Below are 23,832 nucleotides of genomic sequence, written 5' to 3'. Positions count from 1 at the left end.
TCTAATCAACTCATAAACAAACACACAAACATGTCTAAAACAAAAGCTTAGTTGGAGAAATTAGAGATGAACTGCAGAATGCCAGTAAGTCCATTCAACAATCTCCAGATGATCAAGTTCAACTAATTTCAGACCAATCAGCTCTTCATGTACAGCTATAACTTCAAATTCACATACACCGATTAAAACACACAACAACTAGAGAGGAGGGAAGAGAAGCTAGTCTTACTGAATATGCAAAATTTTTGGAGTTGATTTGATTATTTTAAACTAACTGGCTCTGAGTATATCAAAACTGGAGGCTGCCTTATTTTAACTAAATATCTTCTATGGTCACAGCTCTTGCTTCCTGTGGTGAGATTCTCAGGCAGGAAGTTGCATGGGTTTGTTTACCAACAGAACACACACACACACACAGATGGTACACAGGCCTAACACAGGCGCGCGCACGCACGCACGCACGCACGCACACACACACACACACGACATGGTATACAGATCGGTATAGTGTATTGAGGAATCACTTAACCACACAACTGTAATCCTTAATCTATAATCCTAAATGACAGAACAGCATTTTACCTCTACGCAAAAACAGCACGTGTCCTATCATCTGAACTTTAACTGAAACACAAACCTATTTTGAAATGAATTCAAATGTTCATTCCTTCAGCTTCAAGACTAACATGCATTGTGCCTAAACAATATTATTGTATTTTCATTGAGCCAGTTAAAGCATTTTATTGCCTACATGTGTGTAACAATCTCACTCATACACAAATAAAATGTTTGCACACAGGAACTCCAATCAGGACAGGAAGAATCAAATGAATGTTTTTACAAAATGAGAAGAGCTGGCACTCTGTGGATAACATAATCAAATAGTGCCCCCTAGTGTCTCCTGTGTCAATGGAATTTTGGGGGGAAGACAGAGATGAAGTGAGTGAGAAGAACTAGCACCATGACTGTAAATTACATAAACCAATCAGAATGCTCTTTGCCATCAAGCCAGACCAAACACCCATTATATAGGAGATTAGGGTGCATTATTCTGTTTGAATGAATTTGAAAGCAATTGCTTTTGACAGGTGTGCTACAAATGTTGTGCTTTGGTGTTTATTTGCAAATGTAAGTAAGGAGTATGGTCATGGGATCTTTACACATAGTCTAAGTGTTCATGTGAGGTGTCTCTTACAGCATTGGACGAGAGGGTGATGTTTCCAATAGAGGCCTTCAGCTCGTCAATGTTGGCTTTGTGCTGGTGTGTGCCATTGTTGGTCTGCACAGGTTTGATCTTAACATGGAACTTCCTTGGCTCATCTTCATCCTCTGAGTCACTGGACGAATAAAAGGAGTTCTCTTTGGCATGTGATCGGAAATGTCAAGGAAAAGGGCTTTGAAAAAAACTATGTAGTGTGGTGGCATAAAAATGTATCTAGTTTCGTGAGCTAAAAAAGCAAATATTTTCTTAATCAGTATTTTTGTCTTGCTTTCCAAATATCTAGAATATCTATATATCTTTAAAAAAGATACATTTACTTAAAAAACTGTGTATGATGATATAACTTGATTTCAGAGAATAGAGCTTGAATTAATATGATTTTTCTTATCCTGTTGGCAATTTTTTGGTTCTTGCTTTAAGCATAAATTCCTAAATTGTGTTCTATTTATGCTTAAAACAAGAAAAACATAATTTGTCATTCAGGTTTAGAAAAATACAGTTAATTTAAACATATACTTTTGGGGAAAAGAGTCAACTTACACAATTTTGTTGCTCAATTTCCCAAGGATGTTTAGATATTTAACCTTGAAACAAGACAAAAAAACTGATTAAGAAAATAACATTTGCCGTGTAAGATGATGAATTTTCCATTTCATTTTTTTTGTATTTTTTACATGTACTCTGGTCTACACCGAGTAATGGCAGAGCTTTACTAAATAAAACAAAAGAAAATAGATGTGATGGGAAGGAATTACTTGGCAGTGATTCAGATAAAAGTGCAAATAAAGATATTACACTATGTTCTCAAGCCAAAATAAAGTGTTCAGAGTTTACACTGAGTAGAGGTGATGAGAGCTAAAGCCAAATCTTTCTGCGGCTAAGTTAAAAGTGTGCGTGGGGGGGTTAGAGATGGGTCTGGAGTGAGGATATCATTCTCGTTGACTTCAGGCCGAATACAGAAGCCCTCTTCATCCATCTGAGGCACATTCTGCAGCAAACACAGAATACACCACTGATGAAACACAATTTTCAGATTATTTAATAAATCAAAACACAGGGAGAGTCTGACTGAGGTAAAACAGACTATTGTTAGCAATATTACAAGACAAATTTACTCAATTCCCAAACAGAAATCACTGGAGATGCTTTCTTTACATAATACTGAAAGAATTATAGACAATCCTTCAACAACATTAGATCTCCACTCACAGCGTTTTGAAGATCTATAGCACCATATAAACCCGGGGGAGCTCCATTGGAAGCGTTCTGAAAGAGGGAGGAACAAAAGGAGCTTTGTGGGTGCGACTCAAACTCAAATGAAGTGGATCCAGAAAGAGCATACTTTTATCAAAATAATTTTTTTTTTCAAATTATTAAATGTAAGAAAAACATCTTTCATGTACTAAAATACTATCCAACACCGATGAAATTTTTTGGCTCCAGTAATATGTTTTGATACATACAGTACTGTGCTAAGGTTTTAGGCACTTGTGAGTATTGTTGCATAGTGAGAATGTCTTCAAAAATAATGCCATAAAAAAGTTTTCATTTATCACTTAATGTCATACAATGTCCAGTAAACATATACAAAATTTTAATCAATATTTGGTGTGACCACCTTTGCCTTTAAAAAAAAAGCACCAATTCTCGTAGGTCATCTGGACACAGTTTTTCTTGGTTGTTGGCAGATAGGATGTTCCAAGCTTCTTGGAGAATTTGCAACAGTTCTTCTATCTATTTAGGCTGTCTCAATTGCTTCTGTCTCTTTATGTAATCCCAGACTGACTCGATGTTCAGTGGGGGGCTTTGTGAGGGCCATGACATCTGTTGCAGGGCTCCCTTTTCTATTTGTAAAAGTAATGTTTGGGAGTCTAATATTTATATTTCCTATTGACACACTAAAGCTGATATAAATAACCATCTTTTGAGACTTTTGCAGAGTACTGTATATATATTTTTTAAATCTGTTTCATATTAATCTCTAGCACACTATGTATCATTTTGTATACAATTTTCTAATTAGGAAGTTGTATCAACAACATTACAGAGATACTTACAACAGCTTCTACTTCAGCCGATTCACTATCCAAGACAGAGGAAAAAAGATGAATGAGAAAGTTAATGCTTAATTAATAACTGGCAGCTAACTTACTATAACTGCACAGCAAACAATAAATATTTCTCAATAATAAAAAATATGAATAATAATTTAAAAAATATATAATAATCATTATAATGAATAAATTATTTTAATTAAATATTTTTCATATAAATATGCCAAAATAAATATGAATTAGATACAATTATATGTGTTCAAGAATGTATTTAAAAAATGTAGAGAAGTGAGATTAAAATAAAAGATATTGTGCAACTGTCTCAACACTTACGTGGAATCTGTGTCTTTGTCTCTTCGTCGGCCTGGAATTACAAAGGTCTTTCTTTTTCTTGGTTTGGCACCTAAAGAGACACAGAAATGATGACCGTCCCAAATCTAGACAAATATGGTTTCATCTGAATCAAAGGTACATCTAACAATGGGTATTATTATTTCCAAATAAAAATAAATGGCTGTTTTTAAGCCTCAGAAAGGATTCTTCTTCTTTCGGCTGCTCCCGTTAGGGGTCGCCAAAGCGGACCATACGTGGTCCACATATTTAACTTGGGCACAGGTTTTACGCCGGATGCCCTTCCTGATGCAACCCCCAGTGGCTGGGGGACTCTCACTCATAGCCTCAGAATGGATTTTTGGAAAGAAATACAGGGGATTCAAAAGTTCACATTGAAAATAGGAGATCAAAATCAAATTTAAACCAGGAAATACAAAGTTTACGATTTTGAAAAATAAATTAAAAATTTACATTATTGAAAATAAATAAGAAATATATAGGATTCTTCACCATTTCTAGGTCACTAATCAAATAAGGAAATTTGTAACATTGACCATTTGAACTTTTAAAGGTCATATTTCCTTGCGTTTATTGAAGCACATGAGATGCTCTTTGGAATATTCTCAACATAGATCATCAGGTTTTGGACAAAAATGTAATGTCCATGCCAGCTTGGGTGCATGCTGTCATTAAAGCAAAAGGGGGACATTCCAAACGCTAAATAATTTATGTAATTTTTCAATTAAACTTTTCACTCGAATTGTTATGCTAATAATATAATTTTAATGAAAAACAAATCATTAAATTAGAAAAATGCTAAATAGTAAAATTTTTATTAGTGGACACCGACTTTTGAACCCCACTGTACAATTATAGACATTATAAGAGAAAGTATGCATTATTTATTTAATATATTATCATAATGAACATAATAGGAACAATAGAGGAAAACAACAAATGCAGACCTTCTGTGGCAATGGAAACATTGCATTCCTCAAATTCAATGGGCCCTGTAAATTAAACAGACAAACAAATACTATTTGACTGAAGGATTACAATAAATTACAATATAATAAATATCACAATTTAGAATTGTTTTTATCAATACATCACAAAAAATCTTGCACTCAGTAAGTCCACAAAAAAAAAAAAAAAAAATCACACATACAAACAAATGTGTCAGATGTTCTGGCTCTAGGGACAGCAAATTCACAGAGTCATCAGTGTGTTTGGTGGCAAGTAGCACAATCTGACATCCCTTTTGAACCAGAGCACTTACACCCAGCACGCACACCCGCACGCACGAACACACATATGCCTGGAAGCACTTGTGCTTCTAGCCCCAGACAAAAAATTTGAACAAATCTGACCAACACAACACAATGACGTGCAGAACTGATAGCATTCAGTAAAATGCTGTATACAAGTCTCCAGCTGAAAATATGAATTCATGTAGTACTAAAATTAGACACAAATGCCTGAAAAAGACAACAAACCACACGCTTCATTTCCTGCTCATCAATTTTGCATATTTACCTCCAAGCTTTTACACTCTTCACGCAACCCATTTACATAAAGACACATGGGTGAAGGGATTAAACAAACACACTCACCCAATTTCATTATATTTCACTGCTCTGTTTGAAAATACTCACAACACGTTAGCCAAGTTTTTATTTGGCTTTTTATTGTTTCAAAGTGAGGTTAATACAGTATGTTGGATAAAGGATTTGAAATTAAATCTAACTTGAGGTCACCATTACAGACTCCCATTTCATTTCAGCAACATTCTCTAAATAAATACCATGAACAGCATATAAATATTAATTGCGTGCTTTCGTGACTGGCAGTGAAGAGAGGAGAGATCCCCCTCAATGCTCTAAGAGCCCTTTAGAGGCAGTTTTCTTTTGTGTTAATGCGCGTAAAAGCTAATGCTTGTCCAAGAAAATGAAAGACAGCATTTTACTATTGCCAGTCCCCTGCCTTGGGCACTATTTTCATTGCACAGAAAATGCCTTGACCTGAAAAAAAAAAGCGTGTGATATTTAACTCAAACGGTTCAATAGAGATTCCCTGGAGAACGGTGGACGCTAGCGGACCTAACGTGCACTGTTCAGCCCAGTCACGACAGGCTCGCATCACACAGAGTGATGTAGATAGAGTATGACTGATCCACTCTACTGTACCAGATCAACTCACTCTCTGATCTCTCTGTTACTGTTTGTTTAAGATTGTCTCCGATCAACGAATCATAACTAAAGGTCACGCTCTGTCAGTTCACAATACACAATACTCTAAAACACACACAAAGGAAAAAGTAAGACCCAACTCAATTCAAATGTATCAAATCCTTAATACATGTAATTAATTTAATAGGAAATATAATGGACTACAGGGACCTAAACAGGGTCATAGCATAGACTTTTGTTTTGTCAATTATAATTACTGACTAACCCTAATCCAAAATGTATCCCTACCTTTTTGTAAAACTTTAGTAATTTTAGATAATAATAATAATAAAAAAAATTTACAGTAAAAATTATATATAGTTCAATTCCAGTAAAAAAATATAAAAAAATGATATACACTTTTCCCTTTAAGGACATCCACAAAAGAATGTTTTGTTACGTTTAACTTCTACAGGAATTTGTCGGCAAATTTGTACACACAGTATAACTAAGTTAAAAACATACACATGCAAAATAGGATTATTTTATGTTATGTTCATTACAACAGTCATTTTGAAAGATTTCAAACATTTTTAAATACCAGGTTAAGTTTATAATAGAATCTAAACCAAACTGCTCTTAAATAATGATATACTCCACGCAAGAGCAGTTTTAGGACTGGGGAAAAAGCATAATCTAATGAAGCACCATTAGGTGAGGAACGACGCGATGACAACACTTCCAGGCTCCAACTCATAATATTTATACAGTCAAACCTGTGACCAATGCGCCTGAATCTAGAAAAAGAATTCTTCTAAACAGACAGACTGTTTAGCTTACACAAACACATAAGTGTGTACAGTATCTCACAAAAGTGAGTACACCCCTCACATTTTTGTAAATATTTGATTATATCTTTTCATGTGACAACACTCAAGAAATGACACTTTGCTACAATGTAAAGTAGTGAGTGTACAGCTTGTATAACAGTGAAAATTTGCTGTCCCCTCAAAATAACTCAACACACAGCCATTAATGTCTAAACCGCTGGCAACAAACGTGAGTACACCCTTAACTGAAAATGTCCAAATTGGGCCCAATTAGTGTCAAGTGACTCATTAGTGTTACAAGGTCTCAGGTGTGAATGAGGAGCAGGTGTGTTAAATTTGGTGTCATCGCTCTCACACTCCCTCAAACTGGTCACTGGAAGTTCAACATGGCACCTCATGGCAAAGAACTCTCTGAGGATCTGAAAAAAAGAATTGTTGCTCTACATAAAGATGGTCTAGGCTATAAGAAGATTGCCAAGACCCTGACACTGAGCTGCAGCACGGTGGCCAAGACCATACAGCGGTTTAACAGGACAGGTTCCACTCAGAACAGGCCTCGCCATGGTCAACCAAAGAAGTTGAGTGCACGTGCTCAGCATCATATCCAGATGCTGTCTTTGGGAAATAGATGTATGAGTGCTGCCAGCATTGCTGCAGAGGTTGAAAGGGTGGGGGGTGAGCCTGTCAGTGCTCAGACCATACGGTGCAGACTGCATCAAATTGGTCTGCATGGCTGTCGTCCCAGAAGGAAGCCTCTTCTAAAGATGATGCACAAGAAAGCCCGCAAACAGTTTGCTGCAGACAAGCAGACTAAGGACATGGATTACCGGAACCATGTCCTGTGGTCTGATGAGACCAAGATCAACTTATTTGGTTCAGATGGTGTCAAGCTTGTGTGGCAGAAACCAGGTGAGGAGTACAAAGACAAGTGTGTCTTGACTACAGTCAAGCATGGTGGTGGGAGTGTCATGGTCTGGGGCTGCATGAGTGCTGCCGGCACTGGGGAGCTACAGTTCGTTGAGGGAACTATGAATGCCAACATGTACTGTGACATACTGAAGCAGAGCATGATCCCCTCCCTTCGGAGACTGGGCTGCAGGGCAGTATTCCAGCATGATAACGACCCCAAACACACCTCCAAGACGACCACTGCCTTGCTAAAGAAGGTGATGGACTGGCCAAGCATGTCTCCAGACCTAAACCCTATTGAGCATCTGTGGGGCATCCTCAAACGGAAGGTGGAGGAGCACAAGGTCTCTAACATCCACCAGCTCCGTGATGTCATCATGGAGGAGTGGAAGAAGACTCGAGTGGCAACCTGTGAAGCTCTGGTGAACTCCATGCCCAAGAGGGTTAAAGCGGTGCTGGAAAATAATTGTGGCCACACAAAATATTGACACTTTGGGCCCAATTTGGACATTTTCATTTAGGGGTGAACTCACTTTTGTTGCCAGCGGTTTAGACATTAATGGCTGTGTGTTGAGTTATTTTGAGGGGACAGCAAATTTACACTGTTATACAAGCTGTACACTCACTACTTTACATTGTAACAAAGTGTCATTTCTTCAGTGTTGTCACATGAAAAGATATAATCAAATATTTACAAAAATGTGAGGGGTGTACTCACCTTTGTGAGATACTGTATATGCTTGTCTAGTCATAGTTTGAGTGCAAAACTGAACTGATTTATGTCCCCAGAAGTCACCTAAATCTGAAAAATCCTCCATTTGAGGATGTCCTCAAAGGAAAAATGCTATTTTATTATTGAAATTATAAAAATTCAATAGGGTATGGTATACATTTAGGTTATTCCAAATGTGTAATTATAATTAAGTTTATATAAAAACAACAGAAGTATAAAAAGTCTAAATAGTATGTCCTCATTTAAATAGCTAGGTAAATGTATGTGTGTGTTTGCTGGCTTTTGTGAGTGCTCGTACATATGCGTGTGTGTTTATATATGAGAAGCGCATGCAGTCATGCATTAACTGAGGATGTTTTTTTTAAATTGCATACAGTATGCTGAGCATGGGCTCTCGGATGGAGCAGCAAGGAGAGTTTGCGTGTCTGGCTGGCGGCCAATTCACAGCCCAGCTGGATATCGCTGAACTGCTCTAGCAACCTCCCCAAAGCCCAGCATGTCCCTTCGGGATTGTTTCCGTGGACCAAAGTTTGTTCAACCCCTCTCTCTCTCTCTATACCGGTTAGGGCTGCTCTGATTTCATCAGTGTGCTGGACAGGTTATTGCACTGACAGTAGAGCAACCCCTAATGAACAGCTTGATACGGATGAAGGAATGTTTTGTTGACCAAAACAGTTTTTAGCCTCAATTAATTCTACTGTCAAAACAAATGGAGGGCGAACAAAAGTTTGACCGTCGCTTATAGACCCCTAGGGGTCACTACATGTTCTTACATAGGTTAACCGGGCTACCTGTGATGCCATACATAATTGAATAAAATTGTGAGAAAGCTATTTTAAAGACAAGACAAGGTAAATTATCCAATGAATTTAGTGTACAACTCAACAATGAGCTAATTTTTATTAATGAAGGCAAAATGAAATCACTAGATGAGTGTAGTGTGGGTGTGACATATCGAAGGGCTTGACCCTATTTTCTATTTTTTCCTTCTATTCTTGAGAGCATTTAATTGGGCAAAAATCTGTGTAGTGCAATATGCGCATCAATATTTTGGGTATTTTTTATTTATTTATTTCTTTTTAAGAAGAAAACGACATTTTAAATTTTAAATGTGTATATCATAAAAAAGTTAATTTTGTCAATGTTTATGTGGGGGAACATGTCCCCCTTACTTTTAGAGATATATTTAGGAAATTAAACTTTATATTTTTTAGAAAATGATACATGATTAGCCTATATTTAAAATTTCACAAGCAGTTAACATTACAGGCAAGGGGATACAGCCATCAACTATTGCTTTTCAGGACTACAGGGCAAACAACAGGTTAATGAAGTTTTTTTTTTTAAATACTACATCATAACTTTGTATGGAGAGAAGCAAGTAATAAAATTTTGCATTATTTTCAAATTCTCATCGTCAGTCCATTGCATGAGAGCACGCAATCACACACACACACACACACACACACACACACACACACACACACACACACACACACACACACACACACGCACACACACAGGGGGGAGGGAGAGGGAGAGTGTGTGCACTCTCATCTAATTGAGGTAAGAAAATTTTACCGAAGCAGTAGACAAGTGGTTTAAAGAAAATGTATGCACTTAAAATTGCGTTTGAGATTTTTTTTATTTGTTAAATGGCACTTGGAACCATCCGTTTTTAAAAATCAGTAAATTACCTTCATATTTTCGCACGCAATCTCTACACTCTCTCACAAACCCCCCGGAGTTCCCTCACGAACGCCCAGGGGTTGGCAAACCCCCATTAGGGATACCCTGTCCTAAAAGATATCACTGAAATAAGTGTCCTGATATATCTCACCAGTCTTTGTGACAGCGCTAGACTGTGTAAACTGCAAACAAAAATGTGACCGCAGACTAATTATTTGGGACTTTGATGCTCGTCAATCATTTTGCGCATTGTAATAGTTGAAGTGGATCATCCCAATAGCATCCAGCTGCAGCTCGGCAACACCTGCAGTTTTAGGGTTAGGGCTGTGGTCTCCGGACAGAAATTGGGACGGAGCTGAAGTATTACATCACCACAGTACATATCTGACGAGCAGCATTCGAGGACAGATGTTACAGTGGCAGAAGTTGTTTATTTGCTAACTGCTTGGATATGTTTCCTGTTAATGTTGTGAATGATTATATTTGTTGTCATGTTTAATATGTAGAATATTCCCCACGCATATTACGTTTACAGTTTGGATTGGTGAAGTGTTTAGTACAGAGGTTTGCCGTTAAACCTGTAACGAGTTTACAGATATTCATGAGTTTCTTTCTTATAAAATACCCTAAATATAACAAACATGCCCCAGTCACAGCACTGTATTTGTTTTTGCTCAGATAGTGTGATTAAATGATCGTAATGGGTAAAGGATGGGCAAGCAGGAGGCCAATTCAGGCCGGGGTACCATCCAGACCTTACCCCCCCATCTCTAGAGGAGAGACACTGCCCTTCCGGCCATTCCGCCAGCGAAGGTCCACTCAGCCTCCTGGGAACCTGGGGAAAGACGAGGGGAGGGAGAGGGACAGGGCGAGCAGAAGGCACACAGAGAGAGAGGAGAGGAAAAGAAAAACGTGCACGCCGGTCCCCGACAGGCCGTCGTCCAGTCCTCAGCCACTCCTCCGCCCTCTGGCGGATGACGGCCGCTCCTCCGCGGGCAGATAGAAGCTAGTCCTCCGACCCATCATGGGCGGAATGACTCATCCCCTTCCAGGCGGATGGCAGTGGGTCCTCCGACTCCTGCCGGCTGGCAGCGGCGACTCCATCCCCTGATGGACGGCAGCAGCGAGGGCTCTGTGACAGCGCATCCCTCCTCCTTCCTGGGTTTCAGCTCCAATGTAACAGGTAAAGGATGGGCAAGGAGGAAGCAGGAACCGGCTGAACAATCAAAAACTCTTAATATAGAAATTAAGTTAAACAAACATAAACACACACAGAGCAGTCGCGTGCGTCTCTCTCTCTCTCTCTCTCTCTCTCCCGAACTGGTGTCTCCAGCTCCCCTTTATCTATCTCTCCCGCTGAACAATTGACTCAGCGCCAGCTGCACCCTCACGGCCCGGCAACGTCCTCCTTCTTGTCACAATGATATTGGACATAAAATAGTTCTCCATGAATGTGTGCTCATACCGATTTATAGTTGTATAACAGTATTTCACTAATATATTGCTTTCCTCGTTTAGCTTGCTATTTAAATTTAGATGGAGCTGTTGACATTCTCTTCATTATGTCTTTATTGCAAAACTACATATTTAAAAAGAAATTACTTGGATTATTGTGACTTGTCACTGCATATTATTTCATGTTGAATAAAGTACATTGCATCCCATCATTATTGAATCCTCAATCTTTGTGTATTTTCTTTACAATTTTATTATAGCCAGCTGGTTTACCAACGTTTACGATGAGGCTGAAAAGTAATATAAAAATAATTAAAGGGGTCTTCCATTAAACTTATATCAGCCATATCACACACCACACCTCTTTTTTTAAGGGTACAACCTGCCTGAAGACTGCTTCTTAACAATGGATAAAACACTTGAATACTCATGTTATTACAAGATATACAAAAGGGTTGATGACAAACAAAGCACGTACTTGTTTTATGTAGCAATCGAAAAAAAAAACCTAATGTAAAAACAGCATTTCATAACTCTGCTCTCACTCCTGCCCTAAAAGTGCTGACCTGGAACTTCTGCCCTGAAACTGATGTTTCTGTGAGTCTGCAGCTGGATATATTTCAATTGTTCAGGCTTAATGACATTTTCAAATTTATAACAGTTGTCAGTTGAGGGTGCTTTTGTGCTATTTTTGTGTTTGACAAACATGAGAAAACACTGCACTCTTCGGCTCTGTAACAGCATCAGCGGAACTATGATATCTTTAGAGTGCAGGGTTTTGGAAAGAGAAGGGCATGTCTAATAGTTAATTCAACTTATGGAAGTTCCAGAATGGCTAAAATCGCTTAAAGCACTTTTAAGAGCTCCACACACCTTTAGTTTCAAGCAAGCTTATATTCTCTGTTTGAAATATAAAAAACTTCAAGTGAAGGAGGGAGAATCAGAAGGTCAAATCAAAGACCGCGGAGGGATAAGTGAGGAAAAATAGCAAGAGCACAGGGGGAAGTGTAGCTGTGTCGAGCTCCATCAAGCTCAAGTGGCTTAATCTTTGGTAAAGGTGGAGCGAGCTCGACATTCCACTTAGCATGTGACGGCAGTGTTAGCATGTGATAGACCTGGGCTGAAAAGCCTTGTAATGGTCACAGCTTTACAAAACCTCTGGTGTAAACTCCACCATGCTACAGCAAGCAAGTCAAAACTTACTCATAGTGTGAGTATAATATAAATTTCTAATCTTCCACAAATGTTTTTTAATTTAGTCAGTTGGTAATGAACGCCTGACATCAGTCTTGATAATAATATCAAGAACATTGGCAAAGTAGTTCAGTTCCAGAGGCTAACACCGCGAGTGTGTGAGCGTGCGTTTTAGTTGTGTTACCTGGTCTCTCTTTGCCCGTCCCTTTGCTTTCTGCTAGTTTCTGTATGAGGATCTCAACGGAAGTGTTCTCCATGTTGTTCACAAACTCATTTTGCACCTACACAATGAAAACATTTCATATAAATATTACATTCCTGTCTTCACTGCATTCATTAAACAGCTTGATAGGTACAAATAATCATGCAAGCATCAACTTTTTCTAATATTCAAAGAAAAAAAAAATACTGAACAACAAAATGACTTACAATATCAAATTGTAGTGTACCGTAGTACATACACTCACCTAAAGGATAATTAGGAACACCATCCTAATACTGTGTTTGACCCCCTTTCACCTTCAGAACTGCCTTAATTCTACGTGGCATTGATTCAACAAGGTGCTGAAAGCATTCTTTAGAAATGTTGGCCCATATTGATAGGATAGAATCTTGCAGTTGATGGAGATTTGTGGGATGCACATCCAGGGCACGAAGCTCCCGTTCCACCACATCCCAAAGATGCTCTATTGGGTTGAGATCTGGTGACTCTGGGGGCCATTTTAGTACAGTGAACTCATTGTCATGTTCAAGAAACCAATTTGAAATGATTCGAGCTTTGTGACATGGTGCATTATCCTGCTGGAAGTAGCCATCAGAGAATGGGTACATGGTGGCCATAAAGGGATGGACATGGTCAGAAACAATGCTCAGGTAGGCCGTGGCATTTAAACGATGCCCAATTGGCACTAAGGGGCCTAAAGTGTGCCAAGAAAACATCCCCCACACCATTACACCACCACCACCAGCCTGCACAGTGGTAACAAGGCATGATGGATCCATGTTCTCATTCTGTTTACGCCAAATTCTGACTCTACCATCTGAATGTCTCAACAGAAATCGAGACTCATCAGACCAGGCAACATTTTTCCAGTCTTCAACTGTCCAATTTTGGTGAGCTCTTGCAAATTGTAGCCTCTTTTTCCTATTTGTAGTGGAGATGAGTGGTACCCGGCGGGTCTTCTGCTGTTGTAGCCCATCCGCCTCAAGGTTGTGCGTGTTGTGGCTTCACAAATGCTTTGCTGCATACCTCGGTTGTAACGAGTGGTTATTTCAGGCAAAGTTGCTCTTCTATCAGCTTGAATCAGTCGGCCCATTCTCCTCTGACCTCTAGCATCAACAAGGCATTTTCAGCCCACAGGACTGCCGCATACTGGATGTTTTCCCTTTTCACACCATTCTCTGTAAACCCTAGAAATGGTTGTGCGTGAAAATCCCAGTAACTGAGCAGATTGTGAAATACTCAGACCGGCCCGTCTGGCACCAACAACCATGCCACGCTCAAAATTGCTTAAATCACCTTTCTTTCCCATTCTGACATTCAGTTTGGAGTTCAGGAGATTGTCTTGACCAGGACCACACCCCTAAATGCATTGAAGCAACTGCCATGTGATTGGTTGATTAGATAATTGCATTAATGAGAAATTGAACAGGTGTTCCTAATAATCCTTTAGGTGAGTGTATATAGGAGGTATACAGACACCATGAGCCCACTATTACATTGCACATGACTCCCCCTGCAAGATATTCATTTTGAGTTACCATTAAACTCTGAACAATTTTTTCTGTGTTAAAATACTTTCTCTTATACAAGCTTAATATGCAGAGAAAACTGTAAGTAATCCATTTGTAGGTTAATTTTCTAAAACTGTAAACATGGTTTTTCTGTGGCAGTATAAAAATTCCCTTTCTTTTTGTTTTGAGTGACCTGTCATTAGCGACAATAACACTGACTTGACCAATGGCATGATTTGGGGGTAGGGCCATATGTTTGTTTGATCATTAGAAGGGCGTATTTAGAAAGCTTTTTGAAATCAAACGTTTATTTTTACAATTCCGTTCGGTGGCGCAGAAAATACACACTTCAGCTTTGAGGCTTAACATAGGAAGTTTCTGGAACACGACCCCTGGTATCAAATTAGAACAGATAATCACACAATTTGATTAGTATACGAGTCGGTGACGGATTATGATTTTTCAAGGGCTATTTTAAAAATATATAATTTTGGACTTTTTAACAGTGTTTAAACAGTTTTGTACTCAACAATGTTAATTAAAACTTAAATTTAAATAGTTTAATGTGATTTTACACTTGTTAATCTGTTCTTGCCACTACAAAAAGTAATGTGGTTCGCTGTAATATTTAATTTAAATAATGTGTTTCCTTAACCTAAATAATTTAATAATAGGTTTTGGGTAGAACAGTGAAGTGTTTTGAAAATTATTTAGCACATTTTTTTTTTTTACTTTAAGTAAAATTCTCATATTTATATTTTAAGAGCAGTCTCTCAGGTATTTGCTACATCTACAGATACATTTATTCTTTTTTTCTTTAAAGAATAAGTGAATATAAACAAAAAGTATAACAAAATGATCCACATTAGAAATTATATTATCAGTGATTATTATTTCAGAAACAGAAATTAAATCTCATTTTTATGAGATTTTTTATTTCAAACCAGCCTGTCTGGCACCAACAATCATCAATACGATTATCTAAACATCCAATCATGTGGCAGCAGTGCATAAATTCATGCAATTGCGGGTCAAGAGCTTCAGTTAATGTTCACATCAACCATCAGAATGGGGAATTTTTTTTTTTTATCTCTGGAGGGGGAAGGGTTGAGAGCTAGGGCACATACTGAAGATTTCACTACTGATGGTATTTCCCCACAAGACCACTATAAACTTCTTTTGTTTTTATAGATCTCAAAAAATGTTGACAAATCCAATATGTCTGCCACACATCTCCACCACTGAGTCGATGTTTTCCTTATATAGTGGACATGTTCTGCATATTTGATAAGCTCATGTCATAAGTATATTGCATATATTCATAATATGTGTGCATTCATGATGCTGGCTGTTTAGCAGAATCCCATACACAGATCATTTTGAAATAATGAGGTTTATTTTATCTCTTTGCTTGCTAAAGATGAATGGTTTTGGTGACAAGCTAAATCCTCATTTAGCATACTCCACATGCATACAGAAACAGCATAAACATAATAACCACAGAAACATTATCTATATATTTAAATATTATGTCTTTCAGGCACAAGCAGAACACAAGAATGTATGTGTGCGGTTAGGTTATAAGGAAGCCCTAACCAGAGCATGCAATAGTTCTGTGGTCAATAACCAATAACATGCCTTGCAGAGATTGTTTTGCTGTGGTGTGTAGGAATGATATTGTGCAAATTAGACCCATTGTTTTAGTTTCCCACACGGAAGTATATATTTCAATGTGCATATGTTATAAATCACCTAAATCAGGGGCAATAGGACTGATGATTGAAAAGGAAACATGTATCGGATGCCCCTAGGCACTTATTTAATAAGTCAAATGATTTGACATTTGTTTGACTCCTTCGTTTATCTGAGGGTCTCTGGTGCCCTCTATAGCTAAAAGATGGTAGAGCAGCCACATCTCAGGCTTTATTCACTGATTTCCAGCAAACTGCACAGCCCAGAGATTCTTAATGAATCTTGGCATCTCTGAACACAATGATACTCAAGTGTTGCATCATGGCAACAGTATTTTTGTCTAGTTGTGAACTACTAATGTATATTATTTACATGACAGAATTTAAGAGAATTCCCTGAAGAATAAGAAAGTGTCCATTACTGATGTAAATGCAAATGAGTGTTCAAACAACATCTTAAAATATCACTGCCAGCACTAGTAATTTTTGTGTGTGTGTGAGTGTATGTGTGCGCGCACACGCTCACCTCTCCGATCTGCATGTGTGTCTCATCAACAGACTGAGAGTATGAATGGATAATCTCCTGCATACGCAGGATATGTTCTTCTTCAATGGCCTGTAATTTCTGAGAAAAAGATGAGGGAATTAGTGAAAACAAGATAATTGTTAACAATATTAGGCAGAGCATTTGTGACCACAGGAAAAAAAGTGTTTTTGAATGTGTGTGTGGATCATGTAAGGAAGCCTCAATTGAGTGTGTTTTAGTATTTAGTGGCTCTGGTTTGGGTTTGTAAGTGTGTATGTGTTGGATTGGGTGAGAGGGATGCCATTACAATTGTGTGTCAGTGTTTGATTTTAAATCTGAAGTATGTCAACTCTGTTGCACGCAGCATGCATGAACACACACAATCTTACCTGTGCAGTTTCAGTCATTTTTTGCTCAAATTCTGTCTTCGCAGTGGCATATTTTTCCACATATGATTTGTAGGTCTCAGTGGCTTTTTTGACCTTCAATCCAGCCTACAAACAGACAATACAAAATGCTCTTTCAGACACGATACTGGGAAATTTACAGAAGACGTTGAGGGTGTGTTGACACCAGTGTTGGGACACGATAAATGTAACGCAGTTAAGTAATCAGATGACCTTTCCCCAGTGTAACGAGTAAAGTAACACAATATTTTTTTGATTTTAGACCATAATATCAGAGTTGCATGCGTTGCTTTTGTACACCCCTACTGTCCCTGTATTGCCAGAAATCAGGAGTGAATGTGTGCAAATTTTGGAGAGGAAATGTAGTGCATTATGGGCATTGTAGATCTATAGAGTGTGAGGCCAGAGACTATTTAGCAGAGGCGATTAACAGAGATTCTATTTAAATTAATGGGAGACACACAACCAAGAAGCTCTAGAACTCAACGTTCAACAGATGAAAAAGAAGTCCCACCTAGCAGGTAAAACAACCAATCACCTTTTAGATACAGCCATTGTATGCCAATTAACTCGCTAACACACATGTGCATTTTGTGTTTTAGTGCAATATGAGGTCAACTTTTGGTTGAGTGAAATGAGATTGATTCATGTGTTATTACACACTCCATTAAAAAACAAAATCAGTAAACGCGTTTAGGCAGAGGGATTATAAGACTAGTCTTCCACTGGCCACAACATGATACACAGGGTCAAATACTCGCTCAATTCACTAACTTATGCAGCTGAACTGCTCTTTGTTACAGCTCCCTGTAACTAGGAGAATGGGATGAGAAAAGTCTCTGGATCAGTTGCTTGGCGCAACATTTTACATTGATTGTGTATGCAAAGAAAATGGCTTTGAAGGGTTAGTTCACCGAAAAATTAAAATGATCCCATAATTTACTCACCCTCAAGCCATCCTAGGGGTATATGACTTCCTTCTTTCAGCCAAACACAATCGGAGTTATATAAAACAATATCCTGGCTCTTCCAAGCTTAATAATGGGAGTGAATGGGACCTTACAGTTAGAAATCCAAAAAAGCACATCCATCCATAAAAAAAGTAATCCATACAGCTCCAGGGGGTTAATAAAGGCCTTCTGAAGCAAAGCAATGTGTTTTTGTAAGAAAATTATCCATATTTTTAACTTTATAATCTATAATCACTGGCTTCCGTTAACGGCCGTCCACGCGATCACGAAAGACGAGTTCCGGCGTATGATGTAGGCGTAGAATACGCTCTAGTGAGAAGTGAAGAACGTGAAAACACAGAGGATTGAGGAAGCCGGTGATTATAGTTTATAAAGTTATAAAAATGCAATAGAATTTATAAAGTTTTTCTTACAAAAACGCAATGCTTCGCTTCATACCTTTACATATTTTATATGTCAAAGTAGTTTGATTCATGAAACAAACCGTTTTTATGACATTTTGGTAGCATTAAAAGCGATTCCATTCAAGTTGTATCAACATGCGTTGTGGCATCTGTACGCACCTTGGATCAACTCAAAACAAGCGTGCACTGAGATGACTTAAGTGAAAAATATTAATTTATTCATCAGACTTGTTCCGTGAACATGTTAGGCTATCCTGACTTTTGAAAAACATCTTAAGTTGACTCTGACATTGTCGATGATGACATATGATGCAGGTTCATGTGTTGGACTTTGCTGCTTTAGGTAAGACAGTGGTTATACTTCATTATTCATAATGGCTGCCATGTTGATAGAAAAACGAATCATGCATATTCATATTATTGATTCTTTATTATAAATATGACATGAAGACCTACTTTCTAAATATCTGTTTGTTTACTATGTTGTTTTGACATGAGTGTTGTACAGTAGCTAGCATGACCTGTAATGTCTCTTGTATGCAATGCATGGCTTATTTGTATGGAATGCAAAGTATAGCAGAAGAGAAAGTGGCTGTGAGAAAAAAGTAATGTAAAAATAAAGCAAAAGTAACAGAAAACTTTACTTTCTGTACAAATAAATTATTAAATTAATTAAGTTGATAACACAATATTCTAACAAGTTACTTTTAAAAGTAATGTTCCCAAACACTGGTTGACACTTTTTCTTTTTTTACAATTTTACTTTGTAAAATATCTGTTAAATTGTCAATTCAAAAATAAATGTATTATATACAAAATTATGTTAATTTCAGTAACAATCCCATTAGAAATTGGTGCCTAAAATTCCTACATTTCCTAATTACACAGGGCACTGACTGTAAGTCATATAGTGTGTGCTTGGCTTTAGACTAGGGCACTAATATGATAGGTGAGGTATTCCCTCAGGGATTGATTCAGCAATGCTTATAGAAGTACTGCAAGTACAATGTTTCTAAACCCTTGTACAATCAATCATTCATGTATGCTTCTGTATGTGTACCTTGTCCAGGTCTCTTTGTGCGGCTCCCTCTTTACGCATCCGCTCTTGCTCTAGGGACTTGTTGGCGTAGTTCTCTTTGCTCTTTTGTAAGGCCTGTGACACACTCTGGATATTCTGTACAGCATCCAGTGTGGATGCCACCTCCTCTTTTGTCTGTAAGCCAGAAAAAAACAGAAAAAGTATGTATTATTTGCTAATTAAATATTCACTGAATAGTCAAGCGTTCACATTTGATTCATAATTTTGATAACAGAACACATTTCAATCAGGTTTAAAACAAAAAAGATGACTTCATAGAGAATAGACAATGAATCATACAGACATTGTTAGCATGATGTCACAGTTAATGAACTGGTCTATCCCTGAAAAAGAAACATGCTCATGGGCAGCTCATCAAAAACTGATGCTTCAGATCAAAATCAATCCAATTCACACTAAATTTAATTTCCACGGAAATAATGGCTAGTCTCGCTTAAGCCCAAGATTGACATTAAGGAAATGTTCAGTTAATTCTAGAAGGCACATTTAACCTTACCCCGCTTAAATGCAGTTGTGGGTCAAAAAAGACCCAGGTGAAATCTAGATGCTTATTCTTCATAAAACTACTTATTTATAATAAACTGCAATGATAATGTTATTAAAAATTCAAATTTTAAAATGGTTGATATATATTTTATTCAATTTGTAAAATAAATCTGCACTGTACTTATTATTGCAATCAGTAAAAACATTAAACTGATCAAATAGTCATGTCACAGACAAAAATATAGCAAGTAATAGCCAAGTATATATATTTTTTGACAATTATGTTGGTGCGTATAACTTCACGAAAATAAACAGAACATAAAATATCACACTGTTATTTAGAGGAGGTGATTATCTTTCAAACAAGCCCACACACAAGATAAATGGATACATAGATCAATAGATAATCCACACGAAGCACAATGTTACATATGGCCAACAGGCGCCATGTAAATGTCAGATGAAACTCATTCTGTGAAATCTCATTACCAAAATAGTCTCCCCATGCTATGCAAACCTTTAGTTATTGTTTTGTTTGTATGTATAATTATTTTTGTATGTACAATTATAATGTTTTATTTGTTTGGAGATGTTTTTGGACATTATGATAAATAATTTTTGTAATGATAACACTGCTTTGTCATATCATCACAAAATATTTCTCAGATACAGTTGGCATGATTGGATACAAAACAAAAGCAGTTTGGAATCAACTAATTTACACCCAGAGATAAATAATGTAAAATAAGAAAAACAAGGGGGAAAAGTAAATATTTGGCTAAATTTCTTTTTGGAATATGTTCTGCAGTTTCTTAGGCTGGGAGTCTCAGTATGTATTATAATCTATATAATTACAAAATTAGAAAAGTTGATAACAAACACTTAACCCTCCTTGTTTTAGTTTTGTTTTTTCTTGAGTTATAATCCTTTAATTTTGGGTATGCCACTGAAACAGGAAATCTTAAAAAAACCTTCAGAGCTTAAAGGGTAACTGTAATCCCTCCCATCCCTCCCTTCTCATTACTGCAATGCAATGAAAAAAAAATTATACAATTGTGAAGTGTACATTATGGTAATATGTGTTGTACTGCCTTTAATTTCTGCTGCTTTAAATAGAATAAATTTAAAACATATTTAACTAACTGGTAAAAAAGAACAGTCACATAGTCAAAGACATCTTAACTGAGGAATACCTGGAGTGGCATATCAAAAGACCTCTTCATGTAAAAGACAAAAAGAAGATGGCCATGTGGTTTTTGAACACATGCATTCGAGGGTTAAAGAGTTTTAACACTGTAACCACCTCCCCTTTTAAAGTACAGTATAAAATTGTGAAGTGTACACTATGATAATATGTGTTGTACCGCTTTTAATTTAGATGCTTTAAAATAAATATATAATACAAACAAGTACTGTAATACAGTAATGATAATCTAATAGAATCATCGATGAGAATGACAATTAAATAAAAACAAAGAAGTAAAACACCTGGACAAATTGGAAAAAATGGAATCTCAGCGATTTCAACCGTGGTATAATTGTTGGTGCCAGGTGGGCTGGTTTGAGTATTTCTGTAACTGCTGATCACCTGGGATTTTAACGCACAACAGTCTCTAGAGTTTACTCAAAATAGTGCCAAAAATATAACCCCTCTATACAACTGTAGTGAGGAGAATAACATCTCAGAATGCACAACACATCGAACCTTGAGGTAGATGGGCTACAACAGCAGAGGACCATGTTGGGCACTTTATAAGGACAATAGTGTTCCTAATAAATTGCTCAGTGAGTGTGTGTGTATATATATATATATATATATATATTGGGGGGTAAAATATAACCTGGACATGTTTTGCAAATTTTACCCATTAATAATACTTCAACCTAAATACTCCCAGATCATTCCCACAAACCTAACCAAATCAAAGATCCTAATCAGCGAAGTGTGCATATATTCAAATAGCTAAACAAAAATGAACTCTGAAAAAGACATACTGAGATAGATTTGCCAGCAAATTAGCTCATTCCCAGAGCCCTCACTGTCTGACACTAACAGAAGCACATTCAAAATTGGTTTATGTTTTGAACATTTGACAGGAATTTGCTGAAGATGTTTTGTGCTTTTAATATATGCTGCTACTATAATTGTAAGGCTAAATTGTAAGTGCATCTCTGCACATGCACAAAAACATGGTCACCCCAGAGACATTCTCTTTCCATTAAAAAATAAAAATAAAAACATAGCAAAACAACTGAATCAGATGAGTCACAGACACTTTTCACAGAAGTGAATTTAAATGAGTCAGATTGCTTCACTGTGATTCAATCTATGACACCATAATGTGGTGTAACTTTTAAAGGTAAACAGGACCAGAAGAAATAAGCAAAAATAATCTCAATGAGAATCAAAAAGAGTGATTCAGTGCTTTCATTTATAAAAACAAAGACAAACACTTTGTGTTAATTCCCAGATGAAAAGTAACCCCATTATTTTCTAAAAATGAAAATAATAAATAAAACTATAACTAAAAAGAAAACAAATTAACAAAAAAAAATTTTATCTTGAGGGGAAATACATTTATCACCCATTTTTTATTATAGTCTTATATTATAGTTTATATTATTATTGTTATTAAAAGAGTGATAGTCACAGGAAAGGGTTGCCTTTAAAGTTTTAGCTTAGAGTACTTGCATACCAGATCCCTGATATTTTTTAAAGAATACCATGTGCACTGCAGATTGAATAATTTAGTTGAAAATATGAATAATTGGGTTCATACAAAGTGATATGGCATGCCATGAGCAAACTAACATGGATATTAATCAAAGACCAAAGATGAAGGCAGCCTCCATACCTTCTTATGATTTTTGGCTTGTTCCTCCACATATTTCTGGACTTCCTTGATGAGTTCTTGCAGCTTGCGGACCAGCTCCATGTGACACGCTGCCAGTTTCTCTGTGGACTGTTTAAAAACATCCCACACCGGTGCAAATGTCCTGTGAAATAAATGCCCAGTTCATTTTCTTCTCAAGACATAATACTCCTCACACATAACACATAAAATGGTAAATGTGTTAAAACATGGTTTGTGATTTAACACCAAGGCCTGTTAATTCTTTTGATATCAAATTTATTATCTGCTTCTAGGTGTTTTAAATGGCCCTGGACTAGCCAGCACAGAAGGTTTAATGACACTATAATAGATGAGTGTGTGAAAATCATGTTCAATTAAATAAAGCACTCTATACCAGTGAAAAGCATACTTTCATTTCACACAAAAGTATATAGCCTAATATTTTCTGTTATCATACAAACATTGGCTATTCTTAGACAGAGATATTTACAATAACAATGATTTAATTGCTTTATTCCTGTAGATTTTTTTTAAGTAGCTTTTGATGTTTTTTTCTGACTGGCAATATTGCTGTTCAGCTTGTAGTCCAAAAATCCGGATGTCTAATTCATCATGGTTTCCCTCTGGATTTTTCTATGAGTTCTTATAATGGGGGTTTTAAACTTATGTGTAAAATAAGGTCTGTGTTATACATTTCTTGACAATACGTGGACATTTTGTTTTAAATCATAAATTACATGCAGTCATACCACAAACGTGAATGTAGAATACGTATTACATTACATACTTTTTTATTTTTTAAATGCATGGCCTCTTCAAAATTCACGTTTGAGGTATGACTGCGTGTAATTTATATTACAAATTGACGTCAGCTCTATATGTTTTGCATTAACAGGGAAAGTACAGCAAGTGTACCCATGTAAAATGTATATAGAATAAAACCTTCCAAAATGTTACAAACAGGTGTGTGATGTTTAAAAGCACACAAAGAACAGCTTTAGCTATAAATTGTTTTATTGTTTGTAATGAACTTGAGCTTTAATGGTACTGTTCCTCATAATTGAAGTTTGAC

General features: G+C 36.9%; 1 protein-coding gene across 4 annotated transcripts in view; it reads right to left on the bottom strand.

The window, feature by feature from the left end:
• Positions 1–23,832, bottom strand: part of fcho2 (FCH and mu domain containing endocytic adaptor 2) — a 64,743-nt gene that overhangs the window by 19,152 nt on the left and 21,759 nt on the right. For all 4 annotated transcript variants that reach the window (XM_052104616.1, XM_052104624.1, XM_052104631.1 and 1 more), the window contains exons 4-14: positions 22,761–22,902; positions 19,381–19,533; positions 16,928–17,032; positions 16,539–16,637; positions 12,772–12,868; positions 4,575–4,619; positions 3,610–3,679; positions 3,280–3,304; positions 2,432–2,488; positions 2,153–2,210; positions 1,196–1,368 (exon numbers count right to left, since the gene is read on the bottom strand). In XM_052104616.1, coding sequence (XP_051960576.1) covers positions 1,196–1,368; positions 2,153–2,210; positions 2,432–2,488; positions 3,280–3,304; positions 3,610–3,679; positions 4,575–4,619; positions 12,772–12,868; positions 16,539–16,637; positions 16,928–17,032; positions 19,381–19,533; positions 22,761–22,902 — 1,024 coding nt within the window. The remainder of the gene's footprint in view (positions 1–1,195; positions 1,369–2,152; positions 2,211–2,431; positions 2,489–3,279; positions 3,305–3,609; positions 3,680–4,574; positions 4,620–12,771; positions 12,869–16,538; positions 16,638–16,927; positions 17,033–19,380; positions 19,534–22,760; positions 22,903–23,832) is intronic.

The sequence above is a fragment of the Xyrauchen texanus genome, chromosome 3 (assembly GCF_025860055.1).
Source record: "Xyrauchen texanus isolate HMW12.3.18 chromosome 3, RBS_HiC_50CHRs, whole genome shotgun sequence".
NCBI classification, from domain to species: domain Eukaryota; kingdom Metazoa; phylum Chordata; class Actinopteri; order Cypriniformes; family Catostomidae; genus Xyrauchen; species Xyrauchen texanus.
This window is presented reverse-complemented; position numbering and strand designations above follow the sequence as displayed.